Here is a 23,954-nt window from a genome sequence, read left to right on the forward strand (position 1 = left end):
TGGACAGTGCAGTTAGATTGACAATAATTTAAGCTTTCTACCAATATCAGATATATCTATGTCCTGGGAAATGTTCTTGTTACTTACAACCTCATGCTAATCGCATTAGCCTACGTTAGCTCAACCGTCCCGTGGACTGGACACCGATCCTGTTAACGTATATTTGCCCATGTTTTGAAAAAGCTGTAACAAATTACTAATCCATACTACAGAGGCAAAAGTAAGCCAGAAGTAAGCCAGTTTATTTTGTGATCTTTCAAACATTTAAACATCTTGAAGATCATATGCAATGGTGTCTTGCCAATATTACTTCTGCAAGATTTCATGACATCCTCACCTTGGACATCATTCTCTAAATCTTTTTACAGTATGATGGTATCAGTTTCATGTGTGATAATTAATACACTAAATGTAGTTCAGAACCAGATAGAAACAGAAACTCAGGTACACATTTTTATATTGCTAGCTTTATTTTTGAATGAAATATAGACAGGTTTCTGTATCTACTATTAACAGCTTGGAAAATGTAAAAGACAGAATTAAGTCCATGCTACAGATACGTTATATGCTTATAGGTTATTACAATATTATTTTTTGAAGTGCATAGGTATACAATTTGTACAGATGTTACCAGGTTCACAGTTAGATTGTGTTACAAAAAAACTCGGGCGGATCTAAGGTGGAGGTGTTTCCAAACCAAATGCAATAGAATAAGCAGTGAACACAGACTGTTTATTATTTATTTGTACTATTTTACATAAAACAAACATTATGGATGTGTGTGACAAATCCACAGTCAAAGTAAAGTGAAACAGTGACCAGATATAGTGGTCGAGGCTTCTAGGATTTCTCTCGTGTCTCATTGGTCAGTCAGCTTTGTGAGGTGTAAAGTCTAGAGCTATATTGTCAATCATCATTTTGACATCCGAGGGATAAATAGGAAGCACTCCATTCTCACAGTATGTGCCCACAGTAGAATTGGCTCATCTAGCCACCCTAACTAATCCCAAAATCAGCATTTGAATTTCATTGGTAAATAAAAGTTGAGTGAAGATAAGTAAATCAGGCTGACCCAAAATGAGGCATTTGAGACAAATTGGACACATTTCGTCCTGCTGATGTTCTATCATGTTAGCAACCATGGATAACCTACCCTAAGTCAATTTGGCTTGGCTACATAGAAATGTCAATATAAGATGTTCTCTTTGTCTGGTACCATGTGATTTGTGATTGAGGAGCTGGTACCATCTAAAAACCTCACTGTTGCCAAATCAGTGAGGTTATGACTTACTGTACTGTCACACAAGTTACAACATGAAATGCATGTGTGGAATGTATTTTCAGCAAACAATGTTCATTTGAAAATGCAATGAAACATTTCCAACATTCAAACATAAACATACATAACAGCACTCACCAGTGGGAATGGTAAAATATATCGACTGAGAGATGTGATAGTCTGTATCGGCAGCAGAGGGCGCCAAATAACTGGTGTACACTCCAAACTAGCATACAATCCTCCCTACGAGCGTACACTGTACACCAGAGATGGACGGATAGATCACCATTTCAAGAGATCAAGCAATTACACATATTTTGAAGTGCTATCCACAACGTTAACAGAAGTCATACACTTGAAAATACAAGACAATCTAACGTGAGATATATGTTACTCTCCCCATGCAAGTGTATGTCCATCATAGTACACGGCATATTAATAAATCAGTGTCACCAAATACCCCTCTCACAATATCAAACCAGGCTGAGATAATAGTGTTTTATTGTATTTTTACACAATAATCAAAGACATACTTATTTCAGAAAGTAACAATACTTTTTTTCACAGTCATTCAGGCAGTGAAGTATGTTTTATCTACAGTAGGAGCTGAAAATATATTGTCAGGCTGAAAGGAAGTACAGTGTGACAGAACATGTCAAAGATTAAAGTTTGTAAGATTGTTGCACACCTATTGACTTTCACCTCACTCCATGTCTTCACATTAAGTCATCGTCTGCAATCAATGATATCGGACACCGCCATTGAAATCACATATGTACCATGGTTTAGTTAGAATTTCTGCAAAATCCAGACATTATCTTTGAAGTCTTACATATGTTTGAGAAAATGGGTCACATATTCCATACAAAAAAAATAAAGGATGGGGGAATGAGAGAATACGCATAAGATATAAATACAATATACAAGATAATAATCCTCCAACTCAGAGACCACACACACACACACACACACACACACACACACACACACACACACACACACACACACACACACACACACACACACACACACACACACACACACACACACACACACACACACACACACACACACACACACACACACACACACACACACACACACACACACACACACAAAACGGACAGCAGACTCCCGAGCCACAGCAAGGTCATCAAAACAGAAAAAGTAAATCACATTGATTACGAGCCAGATGGGAAGCTTCAAAGGTGCAGGACTGTGGCTTGGTATGTGTGTAGGGAGATCGATGCTTCACCTATGGAGGGACAGTGGGGTGGGGATGCCACCTCTATGTGACAGGCTGGGGCTGCAGGACAGGGACATGGGGGAAGGAGAGAGGGGTGGGGTGGAGCGAAGTCACTCTGGGCAGGGTGGGGTGGAGCTCAGTCACTCAGTCGCTCTGGGCAGGGTGGGGTGGAACTCAGTCTCAGTGTGTCTCCACAGTGCATCCTCTCACTCTCTCTCTTGCTAACTTTCTCACTATCACTCACTTCCTGGTCAGGACAGTCCGTCTCCCAGGCAACCATCTTGCATCTACAGCTAGGGTATAAATAAATACATGTTATTAGTAAATGGGTACCATTATCTTTGGAAACACATATCAAAAACTGGTCTCCAACCTGTGGATAACAATTAGGAAATTACTTGATTTATTTAGAAAACTTAATTCAGTGGATTTTTTCTTCTAATGGATTGTTCTAATAAGATACTTGCATCTGAGAGTAGTTTGAAACAGGATAACTTAGTGCCTCATACGCCTGAGTGGAAAATGCTTTTTGGGAAATTGTAGACTGCAGTACTGCTGACTCAGAACCCCCTATATGTTCCTCTCTCATGTATACCTCTCTTTCTTTCTCTGCTCCACTTTCCCCTCTTTTCCTCCCTCCCCTCTTCTCTGTCTGCTCCGTCATCCATTTCTCTTGGTTTTGTTTTTATGACTCAGCATGCTTAGTGGGACTGCTGTGCCAATGCTGCTTTCAGCCCGTTGTAATTCACTGACTCCTCTTTTTGCTGCAGTGCTGCGTTATTGCTTATTAAACATATAACAGGGCCGCGCCCTTTAATCAAGTCAAATTTCAGGTGGACCTTGTGTAGAATTGACAAATAAAGTGATCTGAATCTTAAAAACATGTAGGTTATTCTGATATGTTTGCTTGACTCCATATTGAATCTGGGATGAAGGGAGAAAAGGAGGAGGATGAGGGAGGAATCATAATCAGTCTGTCAGCACAAGTTCATCTGCCCCTCACACACCGCTTCTCTTTATAGACCGCGGCCTACAAACTAGGGGTCAACCACAGCATTCCTGCTTTGATATAAAACGTCCCCAGGTTACTCGTACCTCGAACAAAAGCTGTTTCATCTGGTCAGCCAGAAAGTCTCCCCCCCCCCCTGATAAAAGTAGTGCCCATTGATGTTTTAAAAAAGCCACCATGAGAAGATTGTTTGATACGCTGACAAAGGAATTCTGGAAATGAAAAAATGAAAATAGTGTACTCTTTTCTATGAACCTTTTCATCATGCTACTTGAACATAATAACCTTAATAATATGTCTAGAATTGGTACCTTGGTCAAATACTAGAAATCGCTTTCTTTCACTTCCTTGTGTTAGAAGACAAGGGAGACGGTATGACCAGATGTCTCTAAAATATGTAGCATGACTAACATTAACTACATCCATTTAATTGTGGGGAAATATTTTTGGGACTCTTTGACATATAAACATCAACTCATTACTTAATCATAAACATAAGATATAAGACAGACTGCTTACCTGCTCACGATGTAGCTGTGAGCTCTGTGGAGGAGACAGTTTCAATCTCCCTCACTGCCTCCTCGATCACCTCGATCACCTGCGCCATCACCTCCACACGCTTCACTGGCGTCGCCTTCTCTGCCCCTGCCTCCGCTGGTCTGGCAACTGTCACAGCCATGGCAATGGCAACCTCCTCTTCCACGATGTTAGCAGGGGCCTCTTGGCTGGCAGTCACAGCTGGGGTGTCTGGTGTGGATTCAGGGGCTGGCGTGACTTCTTTAGCCAGGGCTTCCTTTGTCTCTGGTGCGCTTACAATGGCATCGATTTCCACCACCTCCTCCATCTGGATTTCCTTTGCTTCCTTCTCTTCAACGATCTGTGCCGCTTGATTGACCACCTGTACTGTATGTGGGCCCACAACCTCAGCAGTCGTCTCCTTTGGCTGGGCTGGGGCTTTCGGTGTCTCTGTGGGCCCCTCTGGTACTGGGGTCTCTTCTGTCACCACCGCCGCTTCTGACTTCTCATCAGCTGCCTCTGGAACGGGAACCTCTGCTATCACTTCCTGAACCAGCTTGATTACCTCAGCTTGTAGAACTTCCTGAACCTCTACTGCCTCTACGTTGCTCTTTACCTTTTGGATCTCCTCCTCTGCCTTTCCATCTGACTCACTCTCTGTCTGTTCCACCTTTACTACAACTTCAACCTCTACAACTTTCTCCTCACTTATGTTGACCTCCACTGCTTGCTTTAATTCAACTTCCTGTTTTATCTCCTCAACTCCCTCTTTGACAACATCCTCCGCCTCCTTGTTAACCTCTTCCACGATACTCTCTGTGATTTCAACTATGACTGGAATTGTCTCAATGACCTGAACGGCCTCGTGAACTTCCTTTGGTGGTTTTTCAGCCTCGGCTTGTGCCTCTGGAGCAGCAGGCTCCTCTGCAGGAGTTTCTGGTGCTGGTGCTTTAACTTGGACTACAGGAGTTTCAGCAATGACAGGTTTCTCCTCTGCTATTTGTTCAATCTCTTTCTCTATCATTGCTACTGCCTGGACTGGTAGTGTGTCTTCAGGTGTCTTCACGGTGGTAGTGACGCAGGCAGGTGCTTCGGGTTCAGCCTCTGCTTCAGACACTTTCTCCACAGCGTTCAGGATGACCACCTGAGCAATGACCAAGCCCGTCTCCTCCATGGCCTCTGCCTCCTTCGTCTCCTCGGCCTCTGTGACACCAACCTCAGTCACTTTCACTTGGATTTGGTAATCACCCGCAGGCTCTGCAACTGCCACTGAGACTGTTTCCACCGCCATGGCCTCCGGGACCTCCACTTGCTGGGTTTTCACGGACGGTGGGCTGATTAGGCACACAGTCTCCTTGACAATGACAAACTCTTCAGCAGGGGCTACAACAGCAATGGCTGCCTCGCACACCTCAGTAACTGTGGCCAGATCGAAGTCAGTTAGCGAGGTAGCCATTTCTCTTGTGACGGGCTCATTCACCTCCTCTACAGGAGCGATGTCTTTGATGGCAGCTGACTCTTCCACCTCCATCTCCTCACTTTTGACCTCAACGACAGGTGCCTCAGAGATCTCCACAATGTCAGCGGCAATGGATTCTTCGACAGTTGGTGTGATGGGGTCCACCAGCTCCACTCTGGGGGTGTTCTCAGTCACTACAGGGGCCTCGATGATTTCAGCCTCCGTCTGGATATCATTGATCACGGCTAGCTTTTCAACTTCAGGCTCTTTGCCCTCAGTGGCTATCTCAGGCTCTGGGATATCTTCAATAGTCTTCTCTAGGGAGGTCTCCAGGAATGTGCTGTCGACCTGCTCCACTTGAGCCTCAAACATTGGCTCTTCAATAGAATCAGCCGCCTCAGTTGGATCAGCCTTGTCCTCCACTGGCAACTCAGCAGACAGAGCATCGCTGATCTCAGCTAGACACTCCACGGTGGGAATCACAGGCTTCTCCACCGCCACCTTGGCAATCTCCTTGGTGCCCAGGCCAGTGCAGATGGCGGTGGCCTCAGTTTCTTTATGCACCATCAAGACAACCTTTGATTCGCTCTCGGTGAACTCAATCGGCGGTGTGGGCTCTGGGATGGACGCAACATTCTCCAGTTGGACCTCTGTGATTTCTACGGAAGTCAGGCTTGGGAGCTCATTGACCAGCTCCACAGCCTCCTGCAGGACCTCCAGAGACTCTGGCTCAGGCTCATAGGGCACAGGGGTGGTTTCTCCAGACATGTCTGGAATCATCTTTGTAGTCACCTCGGCAACAGACAGCTCAGGCTCCTGCTCCAGGCATGTGACCGCCTCTGAGGTCTGCTCTACAATGTCCTCGGCGAGAGTGGTGTCAGCAGACTTTGGGGTGGCGGCACCCTCTTCTGGAATGTCGCTCAGCTGATCGTGTGGAATCTCCTGGAGGTCTTCCACAACAGCCGTGGCTGAGATCCAAGAGGGGGATCTCTCTTCGGTGGAGGATTGAGCCTGAGTGATTGGTGCTGCCTCCTTAGCATCCACTGTCTCCACTGTCATTTCAAATTCAGCCTCTTCCTTAGTCTTGGCATGCTCGTTGTCGTATTCTGAGAGGGGGACCACGGCTGGTGTGTCAGAGTCTTCCTCGCCAGACCCCAGATCGGAGGAAAGCTGCTTCTTCTTTCTACGTCCAGGGATGAGTTTCCTCAGAGAGAATGAGGAATCTTCTTTTGAGATTTCACTGTCTGAGACAACCGGTTCGGCACCGGACTCATCTGTCTTATCCTCGGCTTTGGGCTTCTTCCTATGGGTGACGAGGCGCTTGAGAGTATCCCAGGTGGACTCTCCTGCGGCGGGGCTAGTGGATGGTTCGGGGGACGACACCGTGTTTTCCTGATCAGCCTCTCTGGAACTTCCAAGAGGAGACTCTGTGGTCTTAGCCGGTTCTTCTCCAGCTTGTGGCGCCTCCTCTTCGATTTTGGTCTCCTCATCTTCAGAGTCAGAGGTCTTCCTGGTCCTTTTCTTATTGCCACCCATACACATAAGGGCCTCCCATGAGACTGAGGTGTCCATCTTCATCCTTTTGGACTCCTCGGTGCTGCCCTCCAGCTTTTCAGTGGCTTCGGTTTTTGGGTCCTCCTCAGTGGATTCCGGCTCCTTCTCTTTCTCCACAAACACGGCACTCTCAGTGGAGGACAGGGTGCCCGACTTGGCTTTCTCACCAGTTGCCTCGTCCTCACTCTCAGAGGGCCTCTTGATGCGTTTCTTGGGCGTCACCAGCTTCTTGAAGGAGGACCAGGGCATGATACCTTCTTTCTTCTTCCCTTCATCTGAGCTGGTTACCTCCCCATCAGCCTCTTGGCTGACCTCAGCTTGGGCGGTTTCTACCCCGATGGCATGCTCACCAGACTCCTCTGGAGACGAGGCCCCACTGTCGGGTTTCTGGACCTCTGCTGAATCTGTGGAGGTTTGGAGTTCAGCTGCCTGTTCCCCAGACTCGGTCAGCTTGGCCTCTGCGTCTTTCTTGTCTTTCTTCTGTTTCTTGGTAGAGAGCTTCTTCAGGCCGGCCCCAGTGAAGAGCTTTTTCAGTGGGCTTCCCTGGGCCTTGACCTTCTCCTGGGATGATAGCAGCTCAGCCTCGGTGGTGACCTCGACTGGGGCGTTGTCTGCTTCCACAGCCTCTTCAACTTTCTCTTCCACTGGTTTGGCATTGTCAGAAATACCGGATTCTGACATTTCTACTGCAACCTCGGCTTGGACCTCCTCTTTGATCTCTTTGACAGGTGCTTCCACTGTCTCAGTTTCTGTGGAATAATCAGGCTTAGCCTCCTCTGGTGTTGTCACTGGTTCCACCTCCTTCACCTCTCCCTCAACCTCTTCTTGTGCTTTCTCTCCATCCTCCTCCACCACAGCCTCTGCTGTTTCCTCTCCCTCCTTTATCTCCTCCTCGGCAGCTTTCTCTTTTGGTTCCTCCTCTTTGGGCTTCTTGATGCTTGCCTTCTTGCGCAGATTGAAGAAGATTCCCTGTGTAAAGAACCTTCTGAAGGGGGACTGAGTGGTTTCCTGGCCAGGTGGGTTAGTTGCAGCTGGGTCCTCAGGCTCTTTCTCTGTAGCTTCCGCCTCAGCTCCCTCTGCAGCCTCTTCTCTGACTGCCTCTGCAGCCTCTCCATCCACGGTCTCAGATGGGGCATCCACTGGAGTGGCGTCAGTCTCAATGGTGGAGGTATCTGGCTCAGTTGCCTTCTCCTTCTCAGATTTGACCTCCTCCTCTGCAGTGGTGGCTTCCTCCTTAGTTTCCTCAGACCCGCTGGTCTCTCCTTCCTCCACGTCCTTGTCCTTCACCGTCAGCAGCTGCACCGGCTCCGTCTTCTCATTCTTGTCCTTCTTCACAGTGAACTTGAAGCCAACGAACTTAAAGATCTTTTTGAAGCCCACCTCATTGGCTTCGCCTGGTTTCTCCTCGACCTCCTTCTCCTCTGCAGGGGTGATGTTGTTTGTGTCAGGTGACTCATTCTCATCCTTCTCTCCGTTCACCTGAGGGGGCACCTCAGCCTGGAGGGAGTCCATTGTTTCAGGAACCTCCTCCTTCTGAGACACGGACACGGCATCAACTGAAATGACAGAGAGATAAAAAGTAAGGTAATATACCCATTCCCACAAACAACAACTGATAGACACTCTTTCTCTCACACAGGCACATAGGGGGAGCCAGACCAGAGACAAGACTGTATCAGGGCAAATGGAAAATGTGAGAAAACCATTTTTAAAAACTCAAATAGCATCTTCAACATCTGAAGATGACCTAAACCACATCACAAAAGCAATAGCTGACCCCGAGTGGATCAAGCAGTATGCAAGGACCAGAAATAAAGTTTGATCGCCAATCAACAACAATGAAATTAATTCCATTGCCAACGCTTGGACAAAGATCCAATCCCAAAATAAAGAAAGCTTACAGGCAAGGGTGTACAGATGTAGGATCATAATTTGATCACTCTTTTGTTGCTGAGAATTTCCACTTTGACATTTAAGACTTTATTTGCCCTCACAAAAAATGTATCAACCCCTATAAAAATGGCCATTAATTATAATCCACAGAATTCACATTTCCTGTTGCTGCAGGATTAGCTAACTAATAAGCTAACTAGTCATGACTTTTTTTAAAAAGATCCTACATCTATATTGCAAACCCCCCCAGCTGTGTTGCTTTTTCCAAAACTATAGCTATCACCTCCTTATCCACTCTCATGCATCTACTGTAAGAACTAGTTTCTCTATTTGACAGAAAGAAGACGCAACTGTTGAAGTGACAGGTGAGAGAAACAGAACACACACACACACTCTCTCACACACACACACACACACACACACACTGCCTGACATTTCTGCCATATCTATCTGTGTTTTGACAGGAGTGGGTGGAGGTAGTGGGCTGGGGTTGGGCTTAGTTCACAGGCCATTTAGACTTCTGAGGCCTCTTTTCCTCTAGCATTCCACTACAGCAGGGGAAATCTCACATCTGTTGCTGGGAGTCTTTTCTCTGGGGGTCCTCAGCCTACCCTAGGGCTCTCAAAACAAATTCACAGCATTTTTTTATACATAGATCTCAATTCACCTAGATACACACCAAGGCTGGGAGACACACACAGTCGTTTAACCAGGCAAACATGCTCATATTCTCATAGTGACCCCCCCTCTCTCCTCTGACTGACAGATAAAACCACTCACACCAGTATGTCCACCATGCACACGCACACATTTCCACACACATACACACATTTCCACACAACAAACACACATTTCCACACACACAATACACAGATAAAACAACAGTATGAGATTATACTTCAATATGAATCATTTTCCCTATGACAAATCTGATAATCCTATGTTTTTAGAGCCAACTAATTAATAGTCTTGCTCATAAATTTCTCTAAGAGAATGAAACAATGTGAGAAAAAAAGGTAATATATCAAAGGAAACTTTAAACCAAGACACAAGCCGTTGGAGCATAATGTGCACTATAGAAACATTAGCAGTGAAGATGAAGCTCCTCTTGTCTTGTCCATGAATAAGATACAGTTCTGGCATTTGGCCAGAGTTTATCTCTCTAATCTGTTCACTTCCTGTTGTCACATTACAGCGGTGGAGCTTCACATGTTGGACTGACATTCCTGGAATATCACTGCTCTAAGAAAAAAGTTGCCTCCATTCATTGGCTAAAAAAACAATTTTGACCAACATAACCACGAGTATAAAAAAAAACATTCACCAAATTTCACATCAACTCAATCTAAATCTGTGTAATATACATTCTACTCATTTGGGGCTTTTGTGAGAGTGAGGCTTACAACATCTATTTTGGACATATGGGTTTGACGTGAGGAATGTGAGCTATGCGAGTCACCCGGAGTTAGGGTGAAATTATTTTAGAATGCTGTAAATATAAACTGGTCTACAGCAGCCATCCACTTCCCATTGAAAAATACTATTTTTGTACCCAATACTTGGTTTCAGCTGTATGTGGTATATGTTACTATGGGCCTATCCCCCACCCAACAAAGATATCCCTCTAACCTGAATTCCATCACACACAGCTAAATGAAGACTGCATTGTTTGCGTCATTTTTCTCTTTTTGGTCTTTGGCAAGGCTTTCTTGGTCTGTTCGTGCACACACAAAATTATCGAGGCAAGTCTACGCCTCTTCGTCTGTCATTTGTCAACAGTAGAAATTCTTCAATAAAGTTGCTGTTGTCATTCAACGATAATACATATTTTTTTACTTGATAAATACACCAAACATCTTAGTACATTTGAGCGACTAAGATTTCCCCGGAAAAAAACCCATCAAAAGTAATGACTTTCTTAAATTTATTCTGGCTAAGGCGTCTCACGATGGATAAACAGAACTATTGTCGTTTTTTTGTGTTTTTTTTCAAGCGAAGGTCTTTTAAAAAGAGAATGCGAGCACACTCGTTCGGTTCGCCTAACCGATTCCGGATATGCGCCATCCGAACCGAAGTCTGGGGGTGGGGGTTGAGGGGGCAGGGTTAAATAATGGGGTTGTAGATGGGAATGGGAGGGGGGGTTGGAGAGCTCTCTCTCACATAGCTGTTATTGTTAGGGCAGTTGTTACATTGTCATGCCATTCCATTGTTAGGGAATGTCAAGATCATAAACAACATGCAAACAAACCCAACCCCTGATGTAAAGCCCAAGTGATCCCAGAATTTGGAAATACAGTTTAGAGCTGTATCTCAGTCCTAAACCAATGTGTATAAGTCAATCGGTCAGCCATATGAATAAACAAAAATGTTTCTGTCCAAGACACAATTATACTGTGAAACAGAGTCAATCCTTAGTGGGGCTGTACTAAGCCATGTGTATCTATGGCGATAATAAAACACAGGAACCATGATGATTTAACAGAGTACCGGCGTCTTCAGGTATGTTTGATCTTTGTTTTATGGCCAACTTTTTACAGGCATAGCACCTTTAACAGGGTCGCTCCTACGGCTGGTTAGGGAAGAGGGGAAAGAGGAGTCAGGGGTTATTAGAGTACAGAGGGGAGGATAAGGGGGAGGGTACATGAAAAGGTGGAATGAGTGAGGGTCAGTTCTGACTGGTACCAGAGGAAAGTGAGGGCCTTGGGCTAGGAGTAGGCGGGGGTGGGTGTAGACGGGTGAGGAGAGAGACAATGGGGTGAGGGTAGAGGAGGAGAGAGAAGAGGGGGTGAGGGTAGAGTGATGCCTGAGGGCCCAGTCAGAGGGTGTTACAGATCTCTGACACACTATCATAGTTTAAATGACTTATTATTTTAGCTAGCTGTGTGTGTGCGTTAAGACTATGCACAGATTCAATTCCATGTAAATCTATCATTATTCCCTAGCGTCTCCAAAGAGATGGGAAATTTGATCGTCTCTGTTGTGGCTGTAGTAGATATCTGACTCTTTGTGTGTAAATGGGGGTTGTTGGGATGCTTGGGGGCGTTTCCATCTCCACTCATGCTGGAGTGGCGGCTTTTGGGGGAGGTGGTGTCAGTTGGGTGGCGTCCTGCTATTCTATCCAGACAGTATTTGCAAACTTTGCCAAACAAACATATGCAAATCCCTGCTCTAATTACTGTAGTCTGCTGTGGGAAACAAAGTGAACAAAAAGAGTCAGTTAAACAGAGAGAACCCCCATGAAGTCTGGCCCAGCCTACCCCTCCCCTCCTCCATCTCTTCTCCTCTCTCCCCCACTATTATAGGTGTGGCCCCACTATCTCGGAGGGCTTCTCTCCAGCCGCTAGAGGTCACAATCAGCACTGGGGAGCAAACAACCGTTATCCAACCATTTGGCCTCTTCTATTATCTGATCCATCTAAAGACAACAGTTTATGACTATATATGAGCTCACACCCTAAGCATACAACCCAACTAATCCTATATAGTCCATTAGTTACACTTAGAAATAGAGAGCAGGCATATCACTATATAAGCACTGGTTATTTCTGGCATTCCCTATTCTGATGCAGAGAAAGCCAACTTCTGCTCTCACACATAAAGCAGAGAATAGCAACCAATCCCCTTTAAACTATATCACTTTGAGTTACAAAGGTTATAGAATATATCTATCTCTCTCTCTCTGCATAATCAATCCCATACGTCCCCTACCCTTCCCACCCCTCCCTACCCATTCTCAGTGGCCAAGCAGTATCACCCCACTGGGAGAAGAGATCCATTTTAAATTAATTGAAATACTTACCAAGAATGAGGGTGTGCAGGGCTGGGACTCTAAGAACCAGATGAGACCTTGGCTTAAAACTGGCTTTGAAGCATTTGAACATAAATATAATCAAATAATTATACCTGGCAGTTGTCGAAGTGCAAAATTGCTGTTTCATGGTGGAAGCTACTAGGCAGTTGTAATGATCTATGGAATGTATACATTAGGAGGTTCAGGGAAGCAGGGCTGGCAGAGCTAGAGTATCGTATACCATGACTGGTCTTGGCTACAACTGTAGTAGAGTTACATCAGCGAGAGGGGAAGACGCTCTCTAAGAATTACCCACAGCCCAGTCACCAATCTGAAACAGATACCAATACCAATCTAACGTCATGAGAGATAAATGGATATACCCACGTATCTGAGTGAGCCTGGTTCACCAAGTATTTGCATACTTCCAAAGCACACAATGTTGGGAAAAAAAATATCCAAACTCAACAATGGTGCTTTTTTTTATCCCAAACATAAGAGTTCAAATCAAAGTCTGCGACCATGTAGTTAGTTAAAGAGACCAGGCGAGGACAGCCTCAACCCACAATACCAACCACACCCTCAAGACAGCAATGCCCCTGGCTACACTTGGTCGCCTAAGGAGAAACTAGGGTTTAACCCCTTCATGTTATGCTAATTACATGACTAAATAACTATCTGGAAGGGATTGATAAACGTTATACCACTACTTAAAGAGCATGGAGTCTCCCTAATAGAAACTAAAAAGATAATTAAAGTTACTCAGTCATCATCATATCTGTCAATTGGGATGAAAGTTCAAATCAAATTAAAGTAAGTTAAACAACATTATGCTCAACTTCTCAATGACATTTGACACAGTGAGATCATAACTGAACAGGAAATAAGTTTCATCTTACCTGTGAGAGTTATCGTTCCAAGCATTTGTAAAACTTATTTTATAATTATTTTTTTACAAAAATAGTAAATAAAAATAACTCTTTAAGAACTGTGGTTGTAAAAAAAACGTTGACGTTTATCTCTCCTTCTTTCTCTTCACACACAGTAAAGTCTGTGGGGTTTTAGTTTCTAACACGGTTCCCTCCTAAGTCTGAGGGCAGGAGCAGTCTCTCTTCTCTAGTGTCTCTGTTAGTCTGAAGGTAGAAGCTAGAGCTACACACACATTTCAACAGATGCTCCTGACCGACACACATGTCATGTAAGGACCACCCCCATCTCCCCCTCCTCCCCCTTGCTCTCTTTTCTTCAGCTGTTCTGAATGATTTAGCCTTTTCCTCCTCTCTCCTCCCCTGTCTCCCTTCAGCGGCCATCCAGAATGACAGTGCTTGTCATGTGATCTTTCAGGGAAGCGTACCCCCCCCAACCTCTCCTCTCTCCCCAGTTACACCCCCTCCTCCCCACCTCATTGTGTGTGTTAAGACCCCATGCAGCCTGGAAGTCCTGCTTAGGTAAGGAGTGTAAGGGGAGAGGGGTATAGGGGGGTGTAGCCTTATTAAAGACAGATCTTTTGGGGAGGTGGTCTTTCTACAACATCCCTCACCCCTTTCTTCCCCATTCAGTCTCTCCTTGCACCCATAATACACAGTTCCCCCAGACTTTAGAAAAGCAAATGGAAATGCGTCTGAGGCCCCTCTCTTTTCACTCCCTCCCTTCCTCTGGAGAGTCGACATCTCACTGCTCCATTCTATGTCACCAGTCATGAAGGAATGTTGACAGAGTCATGCAGCTAAGGCAGTTCAGAGGCCTCAAACTCTTTGGAGTTCCTTGCGAAAGCAGGTTACTATATTAGCAATGGAAGTAAGTTGTATGGAGTCAATGAGCCTTAACAACAACTTAAAGACACCAGCACCACAAATATACGTCATTACTGATCCACACACTTCCAAACAATGACCATGAATGCGGTCCATTTGAGGTTGTTTCAGCCAGTTTGTTTAGAGGAACTAAATCATTGGGGAGGTTGACCACAAGTTGCTGCCTGTCCCTATGAATGTTAATGGCCCATTCTCATTAAAGGCAAATAGGCAACGCAGAGTAGACCATCTAATTCAGCTTTTGTCTGTGGGTTTGTGTGGACACTTTGAGGAATGCTGCTAATTCTTCAGGTAAATACCGCATATCAGATTCCTCAAACCTCTACATTGACCTGGCGGAATGTGTGAATTCCATGTGGAATGTTCCCAAATGGGAGTTAACGTCTCTAATCAAGTAGTGTCTGGATCGACACACACACACACACACACACACACACACACACACACACACACACACACACACACACACACACACACACACACACACACACACACACACACACCCTTCATAAGCAATAATTAGCCAGAAACTAACAATAAAACAATCAATATTAAATATAAAATCTAACAATCAACATTAAATCAAGTATTGCTGTGTGATTTATTAGCGAGTGTATACTTTGAACTCAAAATCAGAGGCCCCACCCTTTTCTAATGCTACAAATAAGATGGTAAAGAGCAGTAAATCCAAACACTACATCCACAGACCAGACCTCAGACGTATCAGAGGAACAGAAAAGTTGTTGCGGTGCAAATACACACAGGGTCAAGTAGAAGACAGTGAAAAGTCCAACTCAATTCAGATTTTTTTTCGTATCGTTCAACACTTCCTGTTAGTCATTCACTTGAGAAATAAATGAAATGAAAGAGAGAAATGGTTCCCATCCGAGATGAGAGGAACGCCGCAGGGAGGAGGGGGACACTGACCCTATCACAGATCTTTCTCTATTTCGGAGAGGTACAGGGATTGCCTTTCTCAGTGAAAATAGCCTGAAGGTTAACCACAGCTTACTACTGTAACAATTTTCTTATAGTACTTTAACTGAAGTACAAGAGCAAAAGTGTCCTGAATAGATGTTATGTAAAAGTCATTGTGTAGTTTTTTTTACACAATAATAAACATACTTGCTAATGTAGTTAAAGAGGAGTCTCTCAATGAATGAGGTTACCATTGAGTAACTAGAGTTTACACACAGCTGTACCCACGGTTATTAAATCGGTGGTGCCAACATTCATTCACCACGAATGTGGCTGTGATGACACACCACTGTGGCCCTCAGTTATTACAGTGACTAAGTAGAAAGTGTGTATGTCTCTCAACACCCTACTGTACTGTATTACTACGGTATGATAGTGGTGTTAATATGCTGAGTGGACAGTGAGTCAGGGAGAGAGGAATGTTACTATGTGTGATGATGAGAAGAATACCTCGGAATGGGGCGGCTCGTCCTCTACCTCTTCCTTTCCCCCGGTACGGACCGGTACTTCCGCTCTTTGTGTGAGTCATCATCACCATCACATTCCTCGACTTCCATACATACCCAACCACTCACACAATCACGCATAGATGAATTGGATAGAGTTTAGTGTGTTTATTATGTTGTCTAGATGACTGAGTTGTTTGGAGTAGGAAGATGAAAACACGAAGCCTGTGGGTTTAGCCCTCCTCAGAATGACGATATGTGTTGTGTTTACTGGGGAAAAGCGTCAATATAATGACCATATCATTACAATAAGCCTATGAAATTGTCATAGCATTGCTATAACAAATCACATGAAATACTAGTTATATAACTACAGTTGAAGCAATGGCATGTAATTGCTGAGCCGTAGATCACCAGAACATAGATATTTTGGCTCCACCAAGGCTGATACCAGTGACACCCCATGTGGTGTCTCTCTTGTGTGTTTTGTCCTATATTTTAATTACATGTTTTATTTTTAATCCCGGCCCCTATCCCCACAGGAGGCCTTTTGGAAAGGCCGTCATTATAAATATAAACTTGTTATTAACCGACTTGCCTAGTTAAATAAAGGTTCAATAATAAATAAACAACAAACATCTCCAGCATAATAAAACAGGCCTTAAATTCCTCCTCCAGTCTCCTTTTCACATCATGTAACACCTGGTTTCCTTAACAAAGGTACACACCTCAATAGGTGGTACAGGTCAGACAAGACATGGCACAAGTAGGGGGGTTCCTCTTTTGTTCTCTATTGCTACTCCATTGTTCCTCAAGCAAGGGGGAGACTGATGACATCACATTTGACAATCAGACCAACTCCTTGACTGCCCTACTCCGCAGTTGTGTCTAAAAAACACTATTTTGTGTAAAACATATATATTTTGACCCTTTAGTGTGTGTACTTTACTGTAATTATACTTGGAATACCGCTTTTCAACAGTAAAAGTTTTTTTTTTTAATCATTGGAGGACATCATTAAGTTAATGGTGAAATGTTGAGGTAGGGACTTTAACACAAGAGGGTGGGGAGATGGGTTTGGGTGGAGAGAGGCTTAGAGCAATACAGTGTTACATCACGGCAGGGTCGCCACACCCCTTCTTTCTACTCTACTAATTCCTGGAGCCGGACCGGGAGGATGATGTTGAAATAATTGGAGGAAAAGGAAATGAGGGCTGTGTGAACGTATCTGCCCCAGATCTGAGAAGCTGATTCTCTCTGCAGTCTACATCACCTCCTTTCCTCTTCTCTTTTATCTCTCTTTATCTACTTTTAACACAACGTGTCTTTCCTGTATCTGGATCTATCCATCTCACTCAAATGTTCTTTAATCCATCTCTTCTTCCCTCTTTTCCTCTCCCCCTCTCCTCCCCTCTGTGTGTGAGCCAGGGGGACGGATAACAATGCCGAACAGGAAACCCAGTCGATCCTTGACATCACCTCTTCCTTTTCCACTGCCTGTTTCCTCGAGTCACAATTCTCCGCTCTACACATTCTGTCCCATAACCCTGACGCCATCTCACTTCTGGTAACAATCGAGAGTGACTGCATGTGTACTGTATGTGTGGGTTATGGGAAAAAGGGTGTGACACAGCTGTCCCATGAGCTATACTCTGTCACGGTAATGACGTCTTGATTTTGGGGCATATCAGAACCATCTTCTCGCCTTGTTTAGCAGTGAACAATAGTTTGGTTTATTGGAACAGTCGAAGCTCAACTTCGTTGCAGAGATGGATGGAGGGAGTTGGTACCATACAATCAAACAGACAAGCAGGGTTGAGTTTTCTACAGCATTATGACATCATCAGGTACAACTCTAAGCAATCTGACAGTCTCAGGACTTGACTTACTGGACTTATTCAGTTGAACTCCTAGTTGACAGTCTCAGGAGTATTCATAACTACTTATGCCTGACTATGCCTCGATTGAAGTTTCTTTAAAAAATGTGTGTACTTTTAACCCTTTTTTTCGTGATATCTAAGAGGTAGTTACAGTCTTGTCCCATCGCTGCAACTCCCGTACGGACTCGGGAGAGGCGAAGGTCGAGAGCCATGCGTCTCCCGAAACACCACCCAGCCAAGCCACACTGCTTCTTGACACACCGCTCGGCCGCACCAATGTGTCGGAGGAAACACTGTAAAGCTGGCGACCGTAGTCAGCGTGCATGCACCCAGCCCGCCACAAGGAGTCACTAGAGCGCGATGGGACAAGGATATCCCGGCTCGCCAAACTCTCCCCTAACCTCTGACAAAGCTGGCCCAGTTGTGCGCCACCTCATGGGCCTCCCGGTTGCAGCCACTCGGGCGGCTCTCTATTGAACTTTCTCTGTAATGATAAGACATCTGGGCTCGGTCAACATACTTTCATTGTAATGAATCATCTCCAATTGACCTCCCTGTTACAGAATTAGCAGTACATTGTACAAACGACTCCAGAGAACCGGTGTCCTCCATAATAAAAGGTTTCTAAGAATCAGTCTTTAAATCAAGCTTTAGAAAATAATGCTAAATCCAATGGTTGAGATCAATGGACCTGTCATGCTTGACTTGGATTGTATTTCACTTAGCAAAATTCCACTCAACAAGTTAGTCTTACTAAATAAGTTAGTCTTACTAAACAAGTTAGTCTTACTAAAGAAGTTAGTCTTACTAAATAAGTTAGTCTTACTAAATAAGTTAGTCTTACAAAACAAGTTAGCAACTCTGTTCGCGACTCAGTTGGATGTTTTGATGTATAGAAATACAGTGGGGCAAAAAAGTATTTAGTCAGCCACCAATTGTGCAAGTTCTCCCACTTAAAAAGATGAGAGAGGCCTGTAATTTTCATCATAGGTACACTTCAACTATGACAGACAAAATGAGAAAAAAATATCCAGAAAATCACATTGTAGGATTTTTTATGAATTTATTTGCAAATTATGGTGGAAAATAAGTATTTGGTCACCTCAAACAAGCAAGATTTCTGGCTCTCACAGACCTGTAACTTCTTCTTCAAGAGGCTCCTCTGTCCTCCACTCGTTACCTGTATTAATGACACCTGTTTGAACTTGTTATCAGTATAAAAGACACCTGTCCACAACCTCAAACCCTCACACTCCAAACTCCACTATGGCCAAGACCAAAGAACTGTCAAAGGAAATCAACTGTGGGAGCAATTATTAGGAAATGGAAGACATACAAGACCACCGCTAATCTCCCTCGATCTGGGGCTCCACGCAAGATCTCACCCCGTGGGGTCAAAATGATCACAAGAACGGTGAGCAAAAATCCCAGAACCACACGGGGGGACCTAGTGAATGACCTGCAGAGAGCTGGGACCAAAGTAACAAAGCCTACCATCAGTAACACACTACGCCGCCAGGGACTCTAATCCTGCAGTGCCCGACGTGTCCCCCTGCTTAAGCCAGTACATGTCCAGGCCCGTCTGAAGTTTGCTAGAGAGCATTTGCATGATCCAGAAGAAGATTGGGAGAATGTCATATGGTCAGATGAAACCAAAATATAACTTTTTGGTAAAAACTCAACTCGTCATGTTTGGAGGACAAAGAATGCTGAGTTGCATCCAAAGAACACCATACCTACTGTGAAGCATGGGGGTGGAAACATCATGCTTTGGGGCTGTTTCTACAAAGGGACCAGGATGACTGATCCGTGTAAAGCAAAGAATGAATGGGGCCATGTATCGTGAGATTTTGAGTGAAAACCTCCTTCCATCAGCAAGGGCATTGAAGATGAAACGTGGCTGGGTCTTTCAGCATGACAATGATCCCAAACACACCGCCCGGACAACGAAGGAGTGGCTTCGTAAGAAGCATTTCAAGGTCCTGGAGTGGCCTAGCCAGTCTCCAGATCTCAACCCCATAGAAAATCTTTGGAGGGAGTTGAAAGTCCGTGTTGCCCAGCAACAGCCCCAAAACATCACTGCTCTAGTGGAGATCTGCATGGAGGAATGGGCCAAAATACCAGCAACAGTGTGTGAAAACCTTGTGAAGACTTACAGAAAACATTTGACCTCTGTCATTGCCAACAAAGGGTATATAACAAAGTATTGAGATAAACTTTTATTATTGACCAAATACTTATTTTCCACCATCATGTGCAAATAAATTCATTAAAAATCCTACAATGTGATTTTCTTGATTTTTTTCTCATTTTGTCTGTCATAGTTGAAGTGTACCTATGATGAAAATTACAGGCCTCTCTCATCTTTTTAATTGGGAGAACTTGCACAATTGGTGGCTGACTAAATACCTTTTGCCCCACTGTATACTGTGTGTGTTAAAGTTGTGTTTCTGTTCATATTGAACATTGTTCAGTTTGTATCCCACCCAGACCAGTAGAAAGTGTTAGCCATGTGAAGAGGCCAGGGGTTGATGGGGTGTGGTGGGGTGGTCCTTTGCCCGGTCCCAAATCTCTTTCAGACACCCTGAAAGTGCTCCATTCCTGGGAGCAAAGAGAACCATTCTCCATCTCCTTTCTGACATCTCTCTCTTTGGGCACTTTACCATTCTCACTCTACTGTCTTTCTGTGCCGTGACGAGGTTAGGGGGAGGAGAAAGGGGGAGGAGAGAGGGGGAGGTTAGAGGAAGAGAGGGGAGGTTAGAGGGAGAGAGAGGGAGGTTAAAGGGAGAGAGAGGGGGTTAGAGGGAGAGAGGGGAGGTTAGAGGGAGGGGAGGTTAGAGGGAGAGAGTGGGAGGTTAGGGGAGATGGGGGTGATTATAGGGAGAGGGGAGATTATAGGGTGAGAGGGGAGGTTAGAGGGAGAGTGGGGGAGATAATAGGGAGAGAGGGGTAGGTTAGGGGGAGAGAGGGGAAGGTTAGGGAGAGATAGGGGGATTATAGGGAGAGAGGGGTAGGTTAGGGGAGAGAGGGGAAGGTTAGGGAGAGATAGGGGGATTATAGGGAGAGAGGGGAAGGTTAGAGGGAGAGAGGGGGAGGAAAGAGGAAGAAAGGGGGAGGTTAGAGGGGTGAGGGGGAGATCAGAGGGAGAGAGGGAGGGGAGGTTAGGGGGAGAGAGGGGGAGATTAGAGGGAGAGAGGGGAGGTTAGGGGACGAGAGGGGGAGGTTAGAGGGAGAGAGGGGAGGTTAGGGGGAGAGGGGGAGGTTAGGGGAAGAGGGGGAGAGAGGGAGTTTAGAGGGAGAGAGGGGGACGTTAGAGGGAGAGAAGACGAGGTTAGGGGAGAGGGAGAGGTTAGAGGGAGAGAGGGGGAGGTTAGAGGGAGAGAGGGGAGGTTAGAGGGAGAGAGGGGGAGGTTAGAGGGAGAGAGGGGGAGGTTAGAGGGGAGAGGGGGAGGTTAGAGGTTAGAGGGAGAGAGGGGAGGTTAGAGGTTAGAGGGAGAGAGGGGGAGGTTAGAGGTTAGAGGGAGAGAGGGGAGGTTAGAGGTTAGAGAGAGAGAGGGGGAGGTTAGAGGTTAGAGGGAGAGAGGGGGAGGTTAGAGGTTAGAGGGAGAGAGGGGGAGGTTAGAGGGAGAGAGGGGGAGGTTAGAGGGAGAGAGGGGGAGGTTAGAGGTTAGAGGGAGAGAGGGGGAGGTTAGAGGTTAGAGGGAGAGAGGGGGAGGTTAGAGGGAGAGAGGGGGCGGTCTTTAAAACAAATGTGTTTCTTCCTCTGAAATACCACTGCCTGGTTTTGAGATCCTGGGTGGTAGGGGGCTCAGCCCCAATGATGTACTTACTACTCTCTATAGCGCCTTGTGGTCAGGTGCCTTTCAGTTGCCGTACCAAGCGCTGATGCAGCCAGTCAAGATGCTCTCAATGGTGCAGCTGTAGAACTTTATAAGGATCTGAGGGTCTGTGCCAAATCTTTTCAGCCTCCTGAGGGAGAAGAGGCGCTGTCGTGCCCTCTTCACAGTTGTGTGGGTGTGTGGGGACCATGTTAATTCCTTAGTGATGTGGACACCGAGGAACTTGAAACTCTCAACCTGCTCCAGTACAGTCCCGTCGATGTGGATGGGGGCGTGCTAGCCCCTCCGTTTCCTGTAGTCCACGATCAGTTCCTTTGCCTTGCTGACTTTGAGGAAGAGGTTGTTGTATTGGCATCGCACTGCCAGGTCTCTGACCTCCTCCCTTTAGGCTGCCTCGTCTTCGTCGGTGATCAGTCCTACCACCGCCGTGTTGTCAGCAAACTTAATGATGGTGTTGGAGTTGTGCTTGGCCATGCAGTAGTGGGTGAACAGGGAGTACAGCTGGGGACTAAACACACACCCCTGAGGACACCCCCCGTGTTGATGGTCAGCGTGGCAGATGTATTGTTGCCTACCCTCACAGCCGGGGGGTGGCCTGTCAGTTAAATCAGATTATTGATATGCCACATCTGTCAGGTGGATGGATTATCTTGGCAAAGGAGAAATGATCACTAACAGGGATGCAAACATTTTTCACAAATAATATTTTTGTGACTATGGAACATCCCAAAATCATGGGCATTAATATGGACGTGGTCCCCCCTTTGCTGCTATAACAGCCTCCAGTCTTCTGGGAAGGCTTTCCACTAGATGTTGGAACATTGCTGCGGGGGCTTTCTTCCATTCAGCCACAAAAGCATCAGTGATGTTGGGCGATTAGGCCTGCTCGCAGTCAGCGAAACAATTCATGGCTCTGTGCAGGCCAGTCAAATTCTTCCACGCCGATCTCGACTAATAATTTCTAATCATATCCCTACCGGCCAAACCCTCCCTAACCTGGACGACGCTAGGTCAATTGTGCGTCGCCCTACGGACCTCCCAGTCACGGCCGGCTGCGACAGACCCTGGGCACAAACCCAGAGTCTCTGGTGGCACAGCTAGCGCTGCGATGCAGTGCCCTAGACCACTGCGCCACCCAGGAGCGCAGCCTTCTGTAAACTTGCACAAAGTTGGAAGCACAGAATCGTCTAGAATGTTATTGTATGCTGTAGCGTTAAGATTTCCCTTCACTGGAACTAAGGGGCCTAGCCCGAACCATGATCAACAGCCCAGACCATTATTCCTCCTCCACCAAACTTTACAGTTGGCAGTATGCATTGGGGCAGGTAGCGTTCTCCTGGTATCCGCCAAACCCAGATTAGTCCGTAGGACTGCCAGATGGTGAAGCGTGATTCATCACTCCAGAGAACGTGTTTCCACTGCTCCAGAGTCCAATGGCGGCAAGCTTTACACCACTCCAGCCAACGCTTGGCATTGCGCATGATGATTGATCTAAGGCTTGTGTATGGCTGCTCAACCATAGAAACCCATTCCATGAAGCTCTCGATGAACAGTTCTTGTACTGACATTGCTTCCAGAGGCACTTTGGAACTTAGTGTTGTGATGTGAGTGTTGCAACCGAGGAAAGAAGATTTTTACGTGTTACGCACTTCAGCACTCTGCGGTCCCATTCTGTGAGCCAATGTTGTAGACGTTTCCACTTCACAATAGCAGCACTTACAGTTGTCTGGGGCAGCTCTAGCAGTGCAGATATTTGACAAACTGACTTTCTGGAAAGGTGGCATCCTATGACGATGCCACATTGAAAGTCACTGAAGTCTTCAGTCAGGTCATTCTAATGCCAATGTTTGTCTATGGAGATTGCATGGCTGTGTGCTCGATTTTAGACACCTGGCAGCAATGGCTGTGGCTGAAATAGCTGAACGCACTAATTTGAATGGGTGTCCACATACTTTTGTATATATAGTTTATTTTAAATGGGATTGAAAATTGTACCATTGATATTTCGAAATACCCCAGCATAGGATATAAATGGTATATCTCCTAAACCTAATCTACAGTTTTGTAGTCTCTATTTACACAGGTGACATGCTGGTAAAAATGAGGTAAAACGGATTTCAGTTCAGCTATGAAAGATGAAAACTCTCTTGTTAAATACTGTAATAAGGTCTACAGCTTATCACGAGGTATTCAAACTCAGGTGAGCAAAAACTCAAGTCTGGTCTTGATCATGCATAGAAAAACCAGCAAG

The 23,954-nt window shown here is 45.4% G+C and overlaps 1 protein-coding gene across 2 annotated transcripts in view; it reads right to left on the reverse strand.

Moving 5' to 3' along the window:
• Window positions 1-1,763: 1,763 nt before the first annotated feature.
• akap12b (A kinase (PRKA) anchor protein 12b) overlaps window positions 1,764-23,954 on the reverse strand; it is a 57,454-nt gene continuing 35,263 nt past the window's right edge. The window contains exons 1-3 of one of the 2 annotated variants that reach the window (XM_024378200.2): window positions 13,646-13,903; window positions 4,054-8,619; window positions 1,764-2,818 (exon numbers count right to left, since the gene is read on the reverse strand). In XM_024378200.2, coding sequence (XP_024233968.1) covers window positions 4,058-8,619; window positions 13,646-13,670 — 4,587 coding nt within the window. In that variant the 5' untranslated portion in view covers window positions 13,671-13,903 and the 3' untranslated portion in view covers window positions 1,764-2,818; window positions 4,054-4,057. Of the gene's footprint in view, window positions 2,819-4,053; window positions 8,620-13,645; window positions 13,904-23,954 lie in introns of those variants that run through there. The other variant, XM_042300849.1, reaches the window with a different exon arrangement.

The sequence above is a fragment of the Oncorhynchus tshawytscha genome, linkage group LG18 (assembly GCF_018296145.1).
Source record: "Oncorhynchus tshawytscha isolate Ot180627B linkage group LG18, Otsh_v2.0, whole genome shotgun sequence".
NCBI lineage: Eukaryota > Metazoa > Chordata > Actinopteri > Salmoniformes > Salmonidae > Oncorhynchus > Oncorhynchus tshawytscha.